At 38.3% G+C, this 16,401-nt stretch overlaps 1 protein-coding gene and 1 long non-coding RNA gene across 5 annotated transcripts; one reads left to right on the plus strand and one right to left on the minus strand.

Moving 5' to 3' along the window:
- Positions 1-696: 696 nt before the first annotated feature.
- Positions 697-2,416, plus strand: LOC131240303 (uncharacterized). Its single transcript, XR_009168701.1, has 2 exons — positions 697-1,362; positions 1,867-2,416. It is a non-coding gene; the product is annotated as an uncharacterized LOC131240303 (long non-coding RNA).
- Positions 2,417-2,735: 319 nt separating this feature from the next.
- Positions 2,736-7,043, minus strand: LOC131238638 (uncharacterized). Of its 4 annotated transcripts, XM_058236269.1 has the most exons (4): positions 6,623-7,043; positions 5,112-5,144; positions 3,340-3,404; positions 2,736-3,217 (listed from the first exon to the last, which is right to left on the minus strand). In XM_058236269.1, the coding sequence occupies exons 1-4, from the start codon at positions 6,721-6,723 to the stop codon at positions 2,940-2,942; spliced, it is 477 nt and encodes a 158-aa protein (XP_058092252.1). In that variant the 5' UTR covers positions 6,724-7,043; the 3' UTR covers positions 2,736-2,939. The 4 variants fall into 4 exon arrangements, 1 of the variants encoding a protein (XP_058092252.1); XR_009167999.1 differs by lacking the exon at positions 3,340-3,404 and having other exon boundaries at positions 6,623-7,038; XR_009168000.1 differs by lacking the exons at positions 2,736-3,217; positions 3,340-3,404 and adding an exon at positions 4,757-5,018 and having other exon boundaries at positions 6,623-7,040.
- Between the last annotated feature and the right edge of the window lie 9,358 nt (positions 7,044-16,401).

Below are 16,401 nucleotides of genomic sequence, written 5' to 3' on the forward strand. Positions count from 1 at the left end.
TGTTTTGATGCATCTTATGACTAGAAAACAAATGTACTATAGTGGAGGCGAGCACAAATCATGTCCAACAGGGTGTTGGATGCACTTAAGCACCAATGAAAAAGCACTGTATATTTCTGTGGTTTGGACACCAGGCCAATATGGTTGCTATATGTCTGTTTTTTACTTTTTTGGTTTATTTATTTATTTATTTATTGTATCTGTATTTGTTTTTGTTTTCATTTTTGTTGTTCTTTTAGAAACAAAAACAAATACAAATGGGTTTGCAAGTGGGGCAATGTATGTTTGGGGGTAGCTTTTGTGTTTTAGTGCCGGATGACGGCTCATCATGCAGAATTTTCTTGATAAACTCTATGTTTATTGAATCCATTTAGCCATGGCCCACAGCGTTATGCTCTTTCTGATCAAGCAGTTGGGGAACTGATAGAAATGAATGGTGTAAGATCTAGAAGTCCAAATAGGTTGCCAAAACCAACCATAAATTAGTATTCAGTCATATATACTTCTGGCTGAGGTTCAGCTGCAGAAAAAGAATAGAGGGGTAACTTGTTTTTCTGTCAAGTGAAACAGAGTCAACTTGGTTACAGGCGCTTTGGTTCCATGTTCAAAAAAGAAAAAGTAAAAAAAAACAAAAGTCAACTTGGTTACAGGCGCTTTGGTTCCATGTTCAAAAAAGAAAAAGTAAAAAAAAAAACAAAAGTCAACTTGGTTACAGGAGCTTTGGTTCCATTTTCAAAACAATATAAGTAACAAACAAAAAAAAGTCCATATACATATGTCAGTCCCTTGAACTGTAAGGGAACTACAACACCTAAAAGCTGCTTTTATAGGGAATTTGATAACACCACCAGAAGCTACTTCTTGCAGCTTCTCTTACAGAGTAGAAGGTATTCTAAAGTATAGAATGGCTTCTACTTTGAAAAAAGAAGCTACCACCAAATGCACTTTTCTATCAGGAAGACACTTGCTACCAGCAACCTTAGTATGACTTTCATTTCTTATTTCAAAATTTTCAATACTTACATGATATGCAATTATTTAAAATATTCCTTAGTATTTCTAGAAGTTTTGATTTATATTTATTAACTATTGAGTCGAGTCATGTTGAGTCTTTGAGTCAACTTGACCCAGATGAATATGGAGTCAAGTTTTTGGGTGATTCTATCAACAATGGCTGACTTTGTTTTCCATTTCTCTATGATGATCCAGAATCCGAGCAAGGAATATTTGAACAGGTTTTGAATGGGGACCTTGACTTTTCATCCGATCCATGGCCTAGTATCTCTGAGAGTGCAAAAGATTTAGCATGGAGAATGCTTATTAGAGACCTAAAAAAGCGGCTGACCGCCCATCAAGTTCTGTGTGAGTATTTTTTTTTTTATATAGCTATATCATGTTTTATAATTTAGAGATCTTGAAAGTGGTGAAATATTTATGGTTTTGTTTATTAGTGCAGAAATACTTCTCAATTCTCGTTCTGTTATCTTCCAATGATGGACATGCTTCTCACTGTCCATAATCTAGAAAATTCAGTGCTCTTCAGAAATTTCCTTTAGTTGGCACACTATTTAAGGATAATGAAACCTTATAACTTATAAGCCGTGGTCATTATGCCTTAACAATGCAAACAGAAAATCATCATTACAATCTTGCAGCTACACTCGCAAACAGATAGGCGACGCGTGCTTCCATTTGACTGCCTTGAAATATTTCTCTATGGAAATTCATGTGGCCTCTCGTCCTTTTACAGAAATTATGGATAGTTATGTCATTTTGGGTAGATTGGAAATCATATCCTTCCTAGTAAACTGGATGGTCCTTTTCTTTTTTCTGCCTGTGCTTAATGTATAGTTGGTTTTCTTGCAGGCCATCCATGGGTTCAGGTTGATGGTATAGCTCCTGATAAGCCTCTTGATTCTGCAGTTCTAAGTCGCATGAAGCAATTCTCTGCTATGAACAAGATCAAGAAAATGGCCCTCAGAGTGACTCAAGTTGCTTGCTGAAATTTGTACTTTATCTACAACTAGTTGAAGGCGAACTTAACCTCAACCCATTTTTAGAAGCATTTTGCCCTTGAAAAGCGAATTAAGCAGCATAAGAAGAAATGAGTCCCATTTTTATTTTCTTTGATCAATCTGAATTTTATTAGAAAAGGAGTTGGTGATCTCCACTATCATAGCCTTGTTTCAGCTTTCATCTTTTTAGATCCTGCTTTTATAGATCTAAAAGGAAATATATTACAATAAATGTTATCTTGTTATTGTATGGATATGTCACTGTTATGTTTCCATAGTGAACATGTCTGACCGCATATTTATACAGATCTCTAGGGTCCTCTGTCTCTCTGGTGTTGGGTATGGTCTATCAGGTCATGTACTAGCAATGGTAAAAGCAATACTATTGTTTAAATTTTTAACGTTGACAATAGCTACGGATTTTAGCCATAGTTACTGATATTATAGCCGTAGCTCTAGTCCTAGTTTTAGCTGCAAATGTAACTATATCTTAGAAAACTATGGCTACGGTATTAATTGCTACGGATTATAACCGTAGTTATAGGTGAAAGTGAACTCATTCTAGGCCGGCCACCCAGAAGCATCTGTTTTATCATCCACACCATCCATCTTCTTGTTCTATCACACAACGAAGTGTGATCCAATGCTGAAATAGTGGAAATTCAAGCGGTCCATCATAGCTGCTCAGTTGCCAGGCAATATTGACAATGATATCAAGAACTACTGGAACACCAAGCTAAAGAAGAGATTGATTGGGACTCTTCCCTCTCAAAGAAAACCATAGCAGCAACCACCCTTCCCATCTCCTTATGAAAGAAAACCACAGCAGCAACCACCCTTCCATCTCCTTATGAAAGAAAACCACAGCAGCAAAAATTTATACATGCACATTAAGCATGCCCTACCTTACAGATTTATATATATTTATTGTACAACTTTATAATAAAAATTATATATATTTACAACAATAAGTTTACAATGGTCTGAATACATGAAAAACAAATAAATAAATCCTCTATGCTCCACTCCTTGTTTAAGCATGCATGATGCATGGCGCAAACCACAGAGCATGTCATGATGCATGACCAAGCAACAGAACTGGGATCTTTGGTGTGTTGAAAGAGGCAAAGCATTTTGCAAGTTTGGGGTTTCTTTGTTTGAATTACTTTGAGAGAGTCCACTCCCTATCTGCTCCAGAAAACCTGATGGAAGTGAACAAAATAAAATCTCATTATTTTGGTACCAAATAAATCTAGGCATCAAACTAAAATGCACAAATCACATTTTGCAGTATGAAACTTTAAATTGCAACAGTCAAGCATACCTGCAAAATCCATGAAATAGTTTAAAAGTGCCAAGTCTAACAGATTCTTGGAAAATTCGGTGACTCTCTTGTAGGCAAAGCAAAGTAGAAAACATAAATTAAAAACCCAACCAACCCATTTGGAAAGATCTCAGTTCCCTCTGAAGTGGTGTTTTCATCCCATCAAGAAGAACACAGAACCAGAAAGAAAAAGAAAAAAAATCCCAAATATGGGAAGGGCTCCTTGCCTTAAGTGGGTTGCTATGCTGTTTCTCATGATTTATCAACTAAACAGTACTGCTTTTAATCACAGCGGGTGGCCTTCGAAATGTTCTAGTAATTGGTGCTGATGCGCTTTCTTGATATGTAGATTGGAAAGATAGAGGTACTTGTATCCTCTTTGGTGATGCTGCTGGTGTAGTATTAGTACAGGTACCTGGCTCTTTAACACTAAAGATGCATTTGTATGCACGTGCAGTATTAGCACCGGTACCTGGCTCTTTAACATTTCTTCCATCAGATATTATTTACTTTGATTTTGTTTTTCATATCCTTATCTCATCCATGAAACTAGCTTCCAAAACTGGTAATAATAATAATAATAAAACTAAACTAAACTAAACAAGGTCTGAAACTTGAGTCAGGCCTGCTGCTACCATAAACATCCCTGAAATGACAGCTTTGTAATTGTTTCAGTTAGGATTAGGATCCCAAATCTGCCAATCTTCACCATCTGGGGGAATTTAAACTGGTGTAGTTTCGATTCATACATTTGATTTCTTCTTGAGTAGGTGTACCCAGAACCTGCAGACACAAGCAAAATGAACTTGTAATATTTCCTGAAGATAACAACATTCTCATCCAATAGAATTAGTTTTTTTCTTTTTTTTCTAGTGCATGGACTCATGGCTTTTATTTTAAAATGTGAGCAATTTGTCTATATGTGTGGACCTGATCAATACATAAACCTGCAATGTGTCATGTGGATGGGATGATAAACCTATCAATTCTCAGGAAATGAAAATAAAAAATAAAAAAAATCTCAACCTTATAACTAATTATTGCAATTCAGTTCATCTGTGCATTCAAACTTAACCTTATAAATTTCTCAATTCATTTCATAAGCGAGAAGGAAGTTATTAGAAAAAAGAAAATGTTATTCAAAATTTCAACAACCTTAAAATACCAATCAACAACAGTTGAATGTTTCACTGTCCTTGAAACATGCACACAAATATTTTTCTTAATTAGATGTGGCACGTACACAGTAGGGCACACCTGATTAACTGCCCAGAATCCAGGTGTCACACAAAACTGCAGCAAGAATAGGATTCAGAATCCTACTCATGGAAGCAGCAATCACCATTCTTTTCTTACAATCATGGTTGAAGATACAGTAGATAAGAAGGTGAATTCTCACAATCGTTGCAGAAGCAATGGCTGCAGTCCATTGTTGAAACCGCATATGGGGAAACATCCTCAATACAGATATTGCAAGTAATTGAAGATGATGACTGCGATGAGGAAAGCCCTTGCTGCTCCACAACCATTACGCCTGCCTCAGAAAATAACCTATCTCTTCCCTTCTTTATGAGTACTGTTAACAATCTCTCAACATCCCAACGGTGATGGATGAGTAGAGTCCGTGCATGTTGTTCACTCAATGTTAGCAAGTCAATTACCCTACGCAAGTCTTCTCTCTGCAAGAATTCATATCAGTATCAAACATGGGAAACTACACCAAGAGTCTGGAGATGAATTCACAGGGGGAAAACATGGAGTGGATTTATAACCTGCGCAGCCAAAAGCAATTCTTTTGTGATAACCTGCAAAATTCCAAGAAGATAACTAGAACATGTTAAAGTTCCTCAGAGACCACAAACTTAATTAGATGCAATTTATCATCTTATCAGTAAATACTATTAGCATTCGTCCAAGTCATTGTGGCCAAAATGGGAGATAAGTTTGTCAAAATCAGATCAATTATTCCACGGATCTTGTAGATATGAGCTTGCTAGGTGGGACCCAGTTTGGAGTGATCACATGAGTGTGAGAATGGGTTGGTGCTCTTGTATGTTTGACAATTTCATGTGGGAAGATATTCACAGCTATGTGGAGACCTGTTTGGGAAGGAATCTTTGAAGGGAAGGATAATGATCTTCCCTACTTTACTACTTCCCTGAATAGTATCCATCTCGACTAACTGTCTAGAGGAGAAAAGGCAAGGAAATTGTGAGGAGGACATACAGCAGGCCATCTCCATCAAGGGAAGGATTCAAGCAGTCCATTGCAATATGGTATTCATGGTCACCATCACAGGTACATACATGTTGATCATAGAGACACTGCTTCAATGAAAAAGTTGAGATGAGATTAGCTTCCGATTTTCTGCCTGTAAAGGCTAATGCCAAACGTTACAGATCTGGCTATCTGGAGGTGGAACAAAAGCATGGCTATGCATGGGTTCTGGGAGTAGTAACTGAAATTTTAATATATAACCATTCATCATGGGCCACACATCAGTTGAATGGGATGAAACATAGAAAGGTGGCTCACCAGCATGGTTGCGACAGAAATACCTACCATACCACTGACAGTTTTCCTTTTTTCCCCATTGAATGTGGACGGTTGTTTAAACTCTCTATTCACAGGCCCCAATAAAAGCAGTTAAGATCACCCGACAAAGGAAATTGCTGAACCATGTCCTATCCATCACAGGCTTCACCAGATGAACAGTCTGGATCAGCAAAAGGTGGGCCTATCTATAAAGTTACTGTGGGAGAAAGCACACAATTCATTCTGTTGAGCATCTTGTAATACTTCATAATATCCCATTCGTCAAACAGGTCGAAGAACATCCATGCAATTCAAAGGGCATATTTTCAATCGAACTATCTTCAATCAATAAAATCAAAATCCCCAAAAATGAATAAGATTCCATCACGTAACTAATTTTTCGCCTAAAATATGGAGCATATTTCAATCCTACTCATTCCAATTTGCAAATTTCACACCCAATCCAAGAAACAATCTTCTAAACAGAAATAATTTGCACGCATTACAACAGAAATCAATATTCCACTTCCGTCGATTCTCTCAATTTCCATAGGATTGGATCCGCCGCGTAGCAGCTGATAGTAAAAACAGAAAAGGCCTAAAAATCCATTTTTTGAGCAATCATCATCCACGATCTAAAGAATCAACCGACCAAACTAAAACTAACGATTGTGATTCAAAGCTAGGAAGAATCCAGATTTCAAATGTAAATCAATCTTCTCGAGAAGAATCCGATGCGGTTACAGACCTGACAAGAGGGCACGTTTGGAGAAGGCCAATCGCAATCGTCTTCATCGTCATTTTCGATTCCTTGGAGGGAGTCTCGATCGGATTAGTAATCCTGCTCATCGTCGCTGCTCATCGAATCCGCCATCGGAGAAAGAGGGAAGAGAGAGAGAGAGGCTACACGGGGCATTTGGTGACGGATTGAGGGAGAGAGGGCCGCTTGCAGCAGTTTAGGGAGAGAGAGAGAGCCAGACGGACAGGGTAAAACAACCTTTTAAGCGGCCGTGTACGTGCTCGACCTTACCATAACCGGTTTCACTAGTTTTCTTCCTTCAATCCGCGCTTACATCTCAACCGTTGGTTTCACAAACTCAAATCCGACGTTCAACGTGCTGACACCAGTCGACCTTACGGAGTGCTACCGTAAGATTGAGCGTATAGTACCTTTTCCCTATATATATATATATATTCATGCTACCTAGCTATATCATATGATATGATTGACGGGGACCCTTGTTTTTTAGACCTCGTGAATGTTCCGTACATCTTGTTCCGGGTGCATTAAAAAAGCTACCGGTGGTGTCCTACCATTCCGCCGAAAGAAAAATCCCACAGGCCTCACATGTCAAGGTCAGTGTACGCAGAAATATAAATAAATAAAAAGATAAAAGAAAACTCAGTGCAAACACATGGAAACAAGGAACCTGAGCACACTTAAAAAAACATAAAATGGTAAAACTGAGCTGGGTGCTATGTTGGTTACAGGATCTCTGTCCTAGCGGGGACTGTTAGTTTGAAATTCAGGGCTCATTTCTTTTTACCCTTCGGACGGTCCTTCATGTGTGAGTTGCATCTTTTATTTTCACTTTTTCTTTTTCTTTTTTTTAATTATTATTTTATATTTTATTTTATTTTAAGGCTACAATATTTAGCACGTTTCATTCATGTCGAGACCCACTAATGGATTGGTTGGTACCGGCTTGTGATGGGCAGTAGTTTTCACCGGCCAGATATTTATTATCTTCTCATGATTCAGAACGGACAAAAATGTAGCACCGGCCAGATTTTGTCAACTTCTCATGATCCATGCAGGACAAAAATCTGTGGAGCCCACCATGATCTAAGCCCGACAAATATTTGGGGCCGACCATGATGTGTACGGTCATCTACTCAGTCCGTCGTTTCTAACCAAGTGACCCAGAAATAAAAGAATCCAAACCTGAAGTGGGTCACACCATAGGAAACAAACAGTGGGGATTAAACACCCAAGGTCACGGAAGTTTAGGATCAAGCTAATATCTATGTTTGCCCTTTATCTGTGGACAAATGGCCTTAGGAACGGAAGCGGATTGCCTAGTAACTCACCACGCAATGCGTACGAGTATACTCTGTGAGGTTTACCAGGATTTATGTATTTTGTCCTCTTTGCCTATTCATTTTAACAGGTAATTTTAAGGCTTGAGACAAAAAATAAAGCACATACAATGTTCAATGGACCACACCACCAGAAACAGTTGCATTGACCCTTGAAAAATTCTTAGGGGCCATAGGAGTTTTGGATGAGCTCATATTTGGTTTTTTTCCTCCATCCATGTCAGTATGATCCTATGAACAGTTTGGATGTCAAATAAACATCACTGTGGGGCCTAGCAAAGTTTGGTGGAAATCATTTTCCTCACTGATTCATGTGGTATGTTCCACTTTATCTTTGGATATGCTTCAATTTTGAGTTGACCCCCTTAAATTAGATGGAAAACAAATGAACCGCATGGATGTTATACATACGTCATGATGGCCCCATGGAACTTGGTACTGCAGGAAACCCAGGGTGTTGCTGGCGATCCGCGTCCTGCACCTCATGAGGTGCTGCACATTTGTGGAAGCGCTTTGAGTGGTTCCAGTGGACTGTTGCCTATGAAATATTCAAGAATCCTTATGGAAAAATTCATTTTAATTTCGAAAATATATCCAAAAATTCCCCGTCCCCCGACATCAATCAATGAAATATCTCGGTGGAGAGAGCGGATTAGCTACTACACGGCGTGTCCGGAGCACGGGACAAGCAAGGGCTTTGAGGCCCAAGGTGATGTATGGGTTTTATCTATACGGTTCATCTATTTTGAAATATCATTTTAAAGGATAATTCAGAAAAACGGTGTATTAACACTGGAGTGGACCACACCATATGAAGCAGCAGTTATAATATTGTCCACCGTTGAAAGCTTGCTAGGGCCATCCTAATGTTTACTTTCCATCCAACTATTTCATGAGCTCACACAAAAATTGGATGAAAAGCTTACATAAACCTGGATGAAGGGAAAACAAAAATATCAGCTTACCTAAAACTTCTGTATGTCCTCAGGAAGTTTTCAACTGTAGGCATTTAATCACTAACATGTGGTCTACTTGAAGCTTTCATATGCCTCGTTTGGAAAAACTCAACTGAAATGATATGTAAAAATGGATGGACGGCAGGGATAAAATCATATATACGGTGTCCCCTCATAGATCCTGCCTGTGCCGAGGTCGGCACGGTGTAATAACGAGTCCGCGTCCGCTTCGGAGGAGGGAAGTTTTCTTTAAAAATGTAAAGAGAAATTTATCACTGTACGACCCATTTATTGCACATTTACCTTTATAGGCCCACTTCTTTTTACCTCACCAGAATAAGCCTCAGCTGTATGGACAGCTTTGTTAGGTCGACAATGCCCCTACATTTTCCTCCACGCGGATCAGCTGGTGCTCGAAGACGGGCGTTTCCGCTCTTCGATCTCCAAGCTGTGCTAACAGTTCAAAACTGATCAAAGTTACGTGATCCCTGCAGTTATTTTCTTTTTCCTACACACGTGCGCACACCCCTACACACTCACACTCGTGGAATTTCCCCACCTACATGACCCCGCAGTTATGTATTTATTATATCATTTTGAAACATTATAAAAAAAAAAAAATCATATCCAAACATCAACTGACCACACCACAAAGAGCAGTGAAAAATTGATTTTCACTGTTGAAACTTTTGTAGGGCCCGCCATAACATCTATTTTCCATCTAATTTATTCATAAGGTCACAAAGACATGGTGAATAGATTGGATAGAAAATAGATGTTATGGTGGGCCCTACAGAAGTTTCAAGGATGAAAATCAATTTTTCATTACTCTCTGTGGTGTGGTCCAGTTGATCTTTGGATATGATATATATTTTTTTTCTCATAATGCTTCGAAATATCTCAAAATATGGATGACCGTTGTGGATATAATAAATACATAACTGTGGGGCCATGTAACTTTGATGCCTTTTGAACGTTCGTACAACTCGGAGTTCAAGGAGCATCAGCACTCGTCTTTGAGCACCAGCCGATCCCCTTGAAGGAAAAAGCAGGGGCATTTTCGGCCTAGGAAAGTTATCCGTACATCTGGGGCTCATTCTGGTGAGGTAAAAAGAAGTCTGCTTCAAAAGGCAAATGAGCCATAAATGGATTGTACGGTATAAAATTCTCAAATGTAAAAGACCAGAGCCACTGTTACTCAGGTGCGTATGTGCATGTGCATGACATCCTTGCATGACATTCATCAAATTAGATGGAGGGGGTGGCACACTTGGGTTTTGGATCCACCTCATTTTCAATTGCATGTCTTACAATGACCTTGCAAAAAGGATGAACGGGATAGATTTCTAACAAACATCACAGTGGCGCCCGCGTGGAATCCCAGAGCTGAAACGTTATGCCAAAGCCTTAGGCAGGAAATCCGCGTCCCTTCCATTCATTCGCGATCGGCTTCAGTGAGACCCCGGCCTCACCCAAGGTGGTACGGCACTTACCATAGGCCCATATTGTTTCGTGTATGTTGTATCGACCCTGTCCATATATTTTTACAGATCATTTTAGCAAATTATCCCAAAAAAGAAGAAGATCTAATTATCAGGTGAACCATACTTTATGAAACAGTGGTGATTGAACACCATACCATTAAAAAATTCTTAGTGAGCACACTAATTTTTCCATGGTGTTTATATTCCATCCAATCTATTGATAAGGTCATATAAGCCTGAATGAATGATAAAAAAATAAAGATATATCAACTTGATCCAAAACTTTGTGGCCAATTAATGGTCAGTCACCACTTTTTCCCATAGCATGGTCTACATGACTATTGGATTTGCTTATTTTTTGGGATAATGCCGTGACATGATCTGAAAAAAAAACGAATGAATAAGGTTGAAACAGATAGGATGGAAATGTCTACCGTTGAAACCTTCTGAAACAGATAAAACAGAAACACAGTTGAAATCTTCCCATAGAGTATTATGAGGTTTATATGCCATCCAAATGGTGTTATTACCACTCAAACAAACCGTCGATACAATTATCATCCTAACATAAAATTTTTATGGATCACAAAATTTCCAATGATAGCCATTCAAAGAATATTTTTACACGGATGATAAAAGACAATTCTTGATCATGGTATTGTCCAAAGAAGCACCGTGAGCTTACAGGCTTCCCAAAGAACCAGTACATGGATAACACCTGTCACCTTAATGTACAAGCATGACATTGTCATGTTGATTGTGGAAGTTAACAGTTCTTTCTAAAGGGTAGCTTATCATAATACTTATGCTCATAAAGAATTTACCAAAGCCATGCTTATGGAGTTGGAAGAGCTAGATATTGTTCAATTGTAAGCTCTGGATATGCTGAAAGTGCATAAATTCAAAGTTGTCAAAGCTTACCATAAGAAGATAAAAGGGAAAAAGCTGTGGTGAAGGAGAGTTGATGTGGAAATCATAGTTTTGATTGGTGCATGCAAAGAATACTACAAGTATGGTAAATGGTCCCCCACATGGGAAGTATCACTAAAAATAAATGAGTTCTGCATGGAGGATTATATATGCTACAAGATATGAATGACCAGGAAAGCAGGAATCACATCAACGACGGATACGTAAAGAAATAATATCCAACATTATGCGAATCAATACAAATAAAAGAAGAATCAGCTATGGTTCTTGTCGATCAAAATGAAGGGTAAATCAGAGAGTACAAATCAGCCACTACAAAGTTCTGGGACGAAATGTAGGTTTTATTTATTTATTTATTTATTATGAGTATGTTTTTATAGAATAGAAAGAGAAATAAAATAAATGTCTCTGGCTGATTGAAAGTCCGATTTTATCTTTATTATTATAATAAAAATAGTGGCCAAGACCCAAGCTTCAGCCGCCACCCATAAAGAGAGTTAATTTTTAACTCTCTTTTCACTTCATGCATTAGAGGAGCGCGAAAAAAGACAAATTTAGTCACGGGACGAGAAACTAAAAATGGTTGTCATTATTATTCACGTTCGCATTAAAGGTAGGCAATCATGCCAGGCGAATTCCGAGCATTAATGCATATGTCGGTCAAGTAAGAACCCCATGCTGTCATGTGCCGTACGTTGGAGTGGCTTCCGAAAATAGAATGTGAAACGTCTCATCATATCTCCAATGTGGGCCAATAGGAGGTGGCCACATGTAGACGCTATTCTATAATGACAGAATTGTACTCATATCCCAAGATTTCTTTCATTGCCTTTTCTTCGGCAATACGTTGGCAAGGTTGTCTCTTATAATCCTTTCAAAATGGGTGATCATTCTGGATACATTCAGAACCCTCGCGGGGATTATAAAGATTCTAAATATTTGGAGATCAAAGCAATATCTGAGCATATTAGCAGAATAGAATTAACCAATATTGGAGTGGTTGAAAATCATAAGAATGGGAGAGCACGATCGGGTGAATCCAATCCCACCAGCTCCTTGAATATTTAAGGGCACAATAGGAGAAGGGTGGAGATGGCTCTGATCGAGCCAAATCTCGCTGCAATAGTATCCTTGAGATCTCTAATAAGGGAGCATCTACGTGAATGCGGGGATCTAAAAATAGATTCAAATTTATGGAAACTCCCTACAAAAATACTACAAGCAGTAAATGTAAAGGATCCTGGACCATCAAGGAAACCCAATAAGAGTTTTGTCACCTCGACAACCTATAAAATGACAATATGATGAAAAGCATAAGGCCCACACTAAACACAATTTATATATATATATATATATATATATATATATATATATATATATATATATATATATATATATATATATATATATATATTATTTTTATTTTTTTACATTTATCTTAGCATATCATAGTTTAGCCTTAATCTCAATATAGATCGCCATTGCCTAACACTATCGCTACAATATCATAAAGTAGATTTAACATTCACAACTTTAAATTGTTGGATCTCTATCAATCGATTTTTTGCTTGGGCGATCATCATTCTAGTCACATCTTGCTGATCAATTGCTTGTATTGTCTAATTATATAAATGAATTAGGTATTTATCTTTTTTCATTTTCTCAAGTTATTTTTTTACTTTTTTTTTTTTTAAATTGTAATAAGCCACATCTACATATTAATAAAAATCAATATTGTTTAAACCTTTTTAGTAAATATGTTCATCTTTATTCTTTTAAGAAAAATATTAGCTCTAATTATTGGTGAAAGGAAGTTATTAGCTGAAGTAAAAAATAATCCATCAAGGACTAATTTGTGCCCTTTTATAAATTGCCTTATTGGTCAATATCGGTCCATCTCAATGTGGAGGCACTAGGTTGAGTCAAATATTGAGTCAAGTATAACTTTACCATATTCATACTTCCTAATCATACATGCAAGCTAAATACTGGTTGGCCTTTCGCACTACAAGAAAGTAGGCCTTTAGCCTCAATTTTTTAGCCTCGGTTTAAAAAAAGGAGGCTAAATATGGTTTTTAGCCTCGGTTGTAAAGGAACTGACGTAAAAAATTCACTTTTTGCCTTGGTTGATGAGAAACTGAGGCCAAAACTCTTCCCTATTACCTCGGTTGGTGAGAAACTGAGGGTAAAAGTCTGCCCTTTTGCCTAGGTTGGTGAGCAACTCAGGCCAAAAGTCTGCCCTTTTGCCTCGGTTGTTGAGAACTGAGGCCAAAAGTCTATCCTTTTGCCTCGGTTAGTGAGCAACGGAGGCCAAAAGTCTACCCTTTTGCCTCGGTTGGTGAGCAACTGAGGCTAAAAGTCTGCCCCTTTGCCTCGGTTGTTGAGAACTGAGGCTAAAAGTTGCCTTTTTGCCTCGATTGTTGAGAAACTGAGACTAAAAGTCTGCCTTTTTGCATCGGTTGGTGAGAAACTGAGGCCAAAAGTCTACTCTTTTGCCTCGGTTGGTGAGCAACTGAGGCCAAAAGTCCGCCCTTTTGCCTCGGTTAGTGAAAACTGAGGCCAAAAGCCTATCTTTTTGCCTCAGTTATTGAAAACTGAGGCCAAAAGTCTACCCTTTTTTCTCGGTTGGTGAGCAACTGAGGCCAAAAGTCTACCCTTTTGCCTCGGTTATTGAAAGCCGAGGCCAAAAGTCTACCATTTTGCCTCGGTGAGAAACTAAGGCCAAAAGTTTATCCTTTTGTCTCAATTGGTGAGCAACCGAGGCTAAAAGTCTGTCCTTTTGCCTCGGTTGGTGAACAACTGAGGCCAAATGTCTACCCTTTTGCCTCGGTTGGTGAGTAACTGAGGCCAAAAGTCTGTCATTTTGCCTCGGTTGGTTAGTAACCAAGGCTAAAAGTCTGTCCATCATTTTCGAAAACTCATTTATGGAAGTGGGCCGAAAAATTATTTCTTGAAGACGTCTATCACTGAAGCCTTCTTGAAGCTACCGAAGTCATCACGGTGGGCCACGGTAAGATTTCAAAGGTAAATGGTCCCATTATCACTGATCTATGCATTATGGCCCATTGGAGCGTTGAATCAGCCTACTATTTTGGGTCTCATCCTAAAATAATATGTCATAAGAGATGGATGGAGCGGATGCCATGTCATGGTGGGCCCTACAGAGCTCTTTGCGTCATGGGCCGACCAGGCCTTTTTGCCTCGGTTATTGAAAACTAGGGCCAATATCATAAAGTAGCAAGGGTAATTTCGACTTTCTAAAGTTATAGTGGCGTTTTCGTTATTTCCAGTAAAGCCTTAAAAGCAAGCCACCCTTCTTCTCACTTAGAGGCTTTTCGGGCAAAAGGTCCCTCAGTGAGTCCAAGCAAGTCTCCCAAAACCCTCATTTCTCTCGATTTCTACTCGAAAATCGCCATTTCTTTCTTCAGTTCCAACCATTTCGTCGATTGATGACGAAAGGAGCTTCAGAATTCTCGTTTCTCAGACGTGCAGGTCGGTATTGCTCTTGTTCCCGCATTTTCTCGTTAAATCTCGTCGAAGATCGGATGTTCTAGCTCTCAATTTCGTTTTTCTTAATTTGTTTGGAATTTCTTTGCTATTTTTCTATTTTTTCTTGATTGAGAACCCTAGATCGTCTGGTTTAGAGAAGAATGCAGAGATTATTTATTTATTTATTTATTTTTTTGTGGAATTCTGTCGGATTCCCATAAAGAAGACTTATGCGATTTCCTTGTTTGCGGATTTTGATTCTTTTCGCATGTTTTCGAGCGCTAGAAGACCTTATCATTCAGATCCAGATCCAAATCCTTTCTCTCTCTCTCTCTCTCTCTCTCTCTCTCTCTCTCTCTCGATTGGAAGAAGGAGAGCTGCTAGAAGACCTCCTTATCATTCAGATCCAGATCCAAATCAGTTCAAGGTAAGCTCAATTCTTTTCATTTTGCTCCTTCCGCTCCTTTTCTCTCGATCTCAAATTTGATCAGATTAGGAGAATAGAGAAAGATCTGTTATGTATTATGTTTTTTAGGAGCATGCACTTCCTGCATCCCACTTCCCTCTGCTAGCAGAAACTAATCCTCATTGGAGATGGATGTGATTCATCTTCAATTTAGATAATTTTACATTTGGGAGCAGTTGTGGATAACTAGCTATAGCATGACAGGAGTGATCTATTTTTAATTAACCTTGTAGATCTTAGATTTATCTGTCTTCCCAACTATTTTTTTCCCCGGTTTTCTTCCTAGAGCTGTGCCAAATTTCTAGTTGTTGTGCTGCTCTGCAAATTGAAATCTTCCATTTCCTTACTGGTTTGACTCTATTTTTCGGTGATATGTTTTATTTTTGTATTATTTTTGTCTGTTTCTATATCTATCTATCTATACATACATACACACCTACCCAACTCATGCCATGCATAAATATACACGATACAGACACATTTTGGTGATGTGATTTATTTTTGTATTATTTGTCTAATCTTCAGAAAATTAGGACTGTCGAGCTCGATGGGAAGACAATCAAGCTGCAGATTGTGAGTAATTTGGGAATATCCATTTGAATTTCTGCTATTTGTATGATTTTATTTCACTCTTGAATGTTTAAGTTATTGGGTTTTCTTGATGCCAATATATTTTCTTTGATAAATCTAACTGAATTCCAATGGATGTTGTCCTTTTCGTCTTTCTTTTTTTTGTAAAAAATTTTAGTAGGTAAGTTGGGATTGAACTCTGGCTCCAAGAGTTGATCTTTATATTCATGTCTACGAGCATATCTTATCACTTCTTACTCATTGGTTGTTTGCTCTTAGCATTTTCGGTACTTTGTCCAAGATAGGATGCCGGTTCAAATTGCAGGTAAGGCTTCGTTTGGATGGAGTTTCTTAGAAAATTATCTGGGGGAACACATGGGGCCCACAGTGCCACATGAGAATCCCTTTGTTATGTAAATTATGGGAAATTCTAAGTACTTGGAAGCCTGCATGCTTAAGAAAATTTTCATGGGAATCTCCATCTATGTGAAACCTAATGCAAGTCTGCTGTCCATGCCAATAATTTGATTTT

Source organism: Magnolia sinica, chromosome 3 (assembly GCF_029962835.1).
Source record: "Magnolia sinica isolate HGM2019 chromosome 3, MsV1, whole genome shotgun sequence".
NCBI classification, from domain to species: domain Eukaryota; kingdom Viridiplantae; phylum Streptophyta; class Magnoliopsida; order Magnoliales; family Magnoliaceae; genus Magnolia; species Magnolia sinica.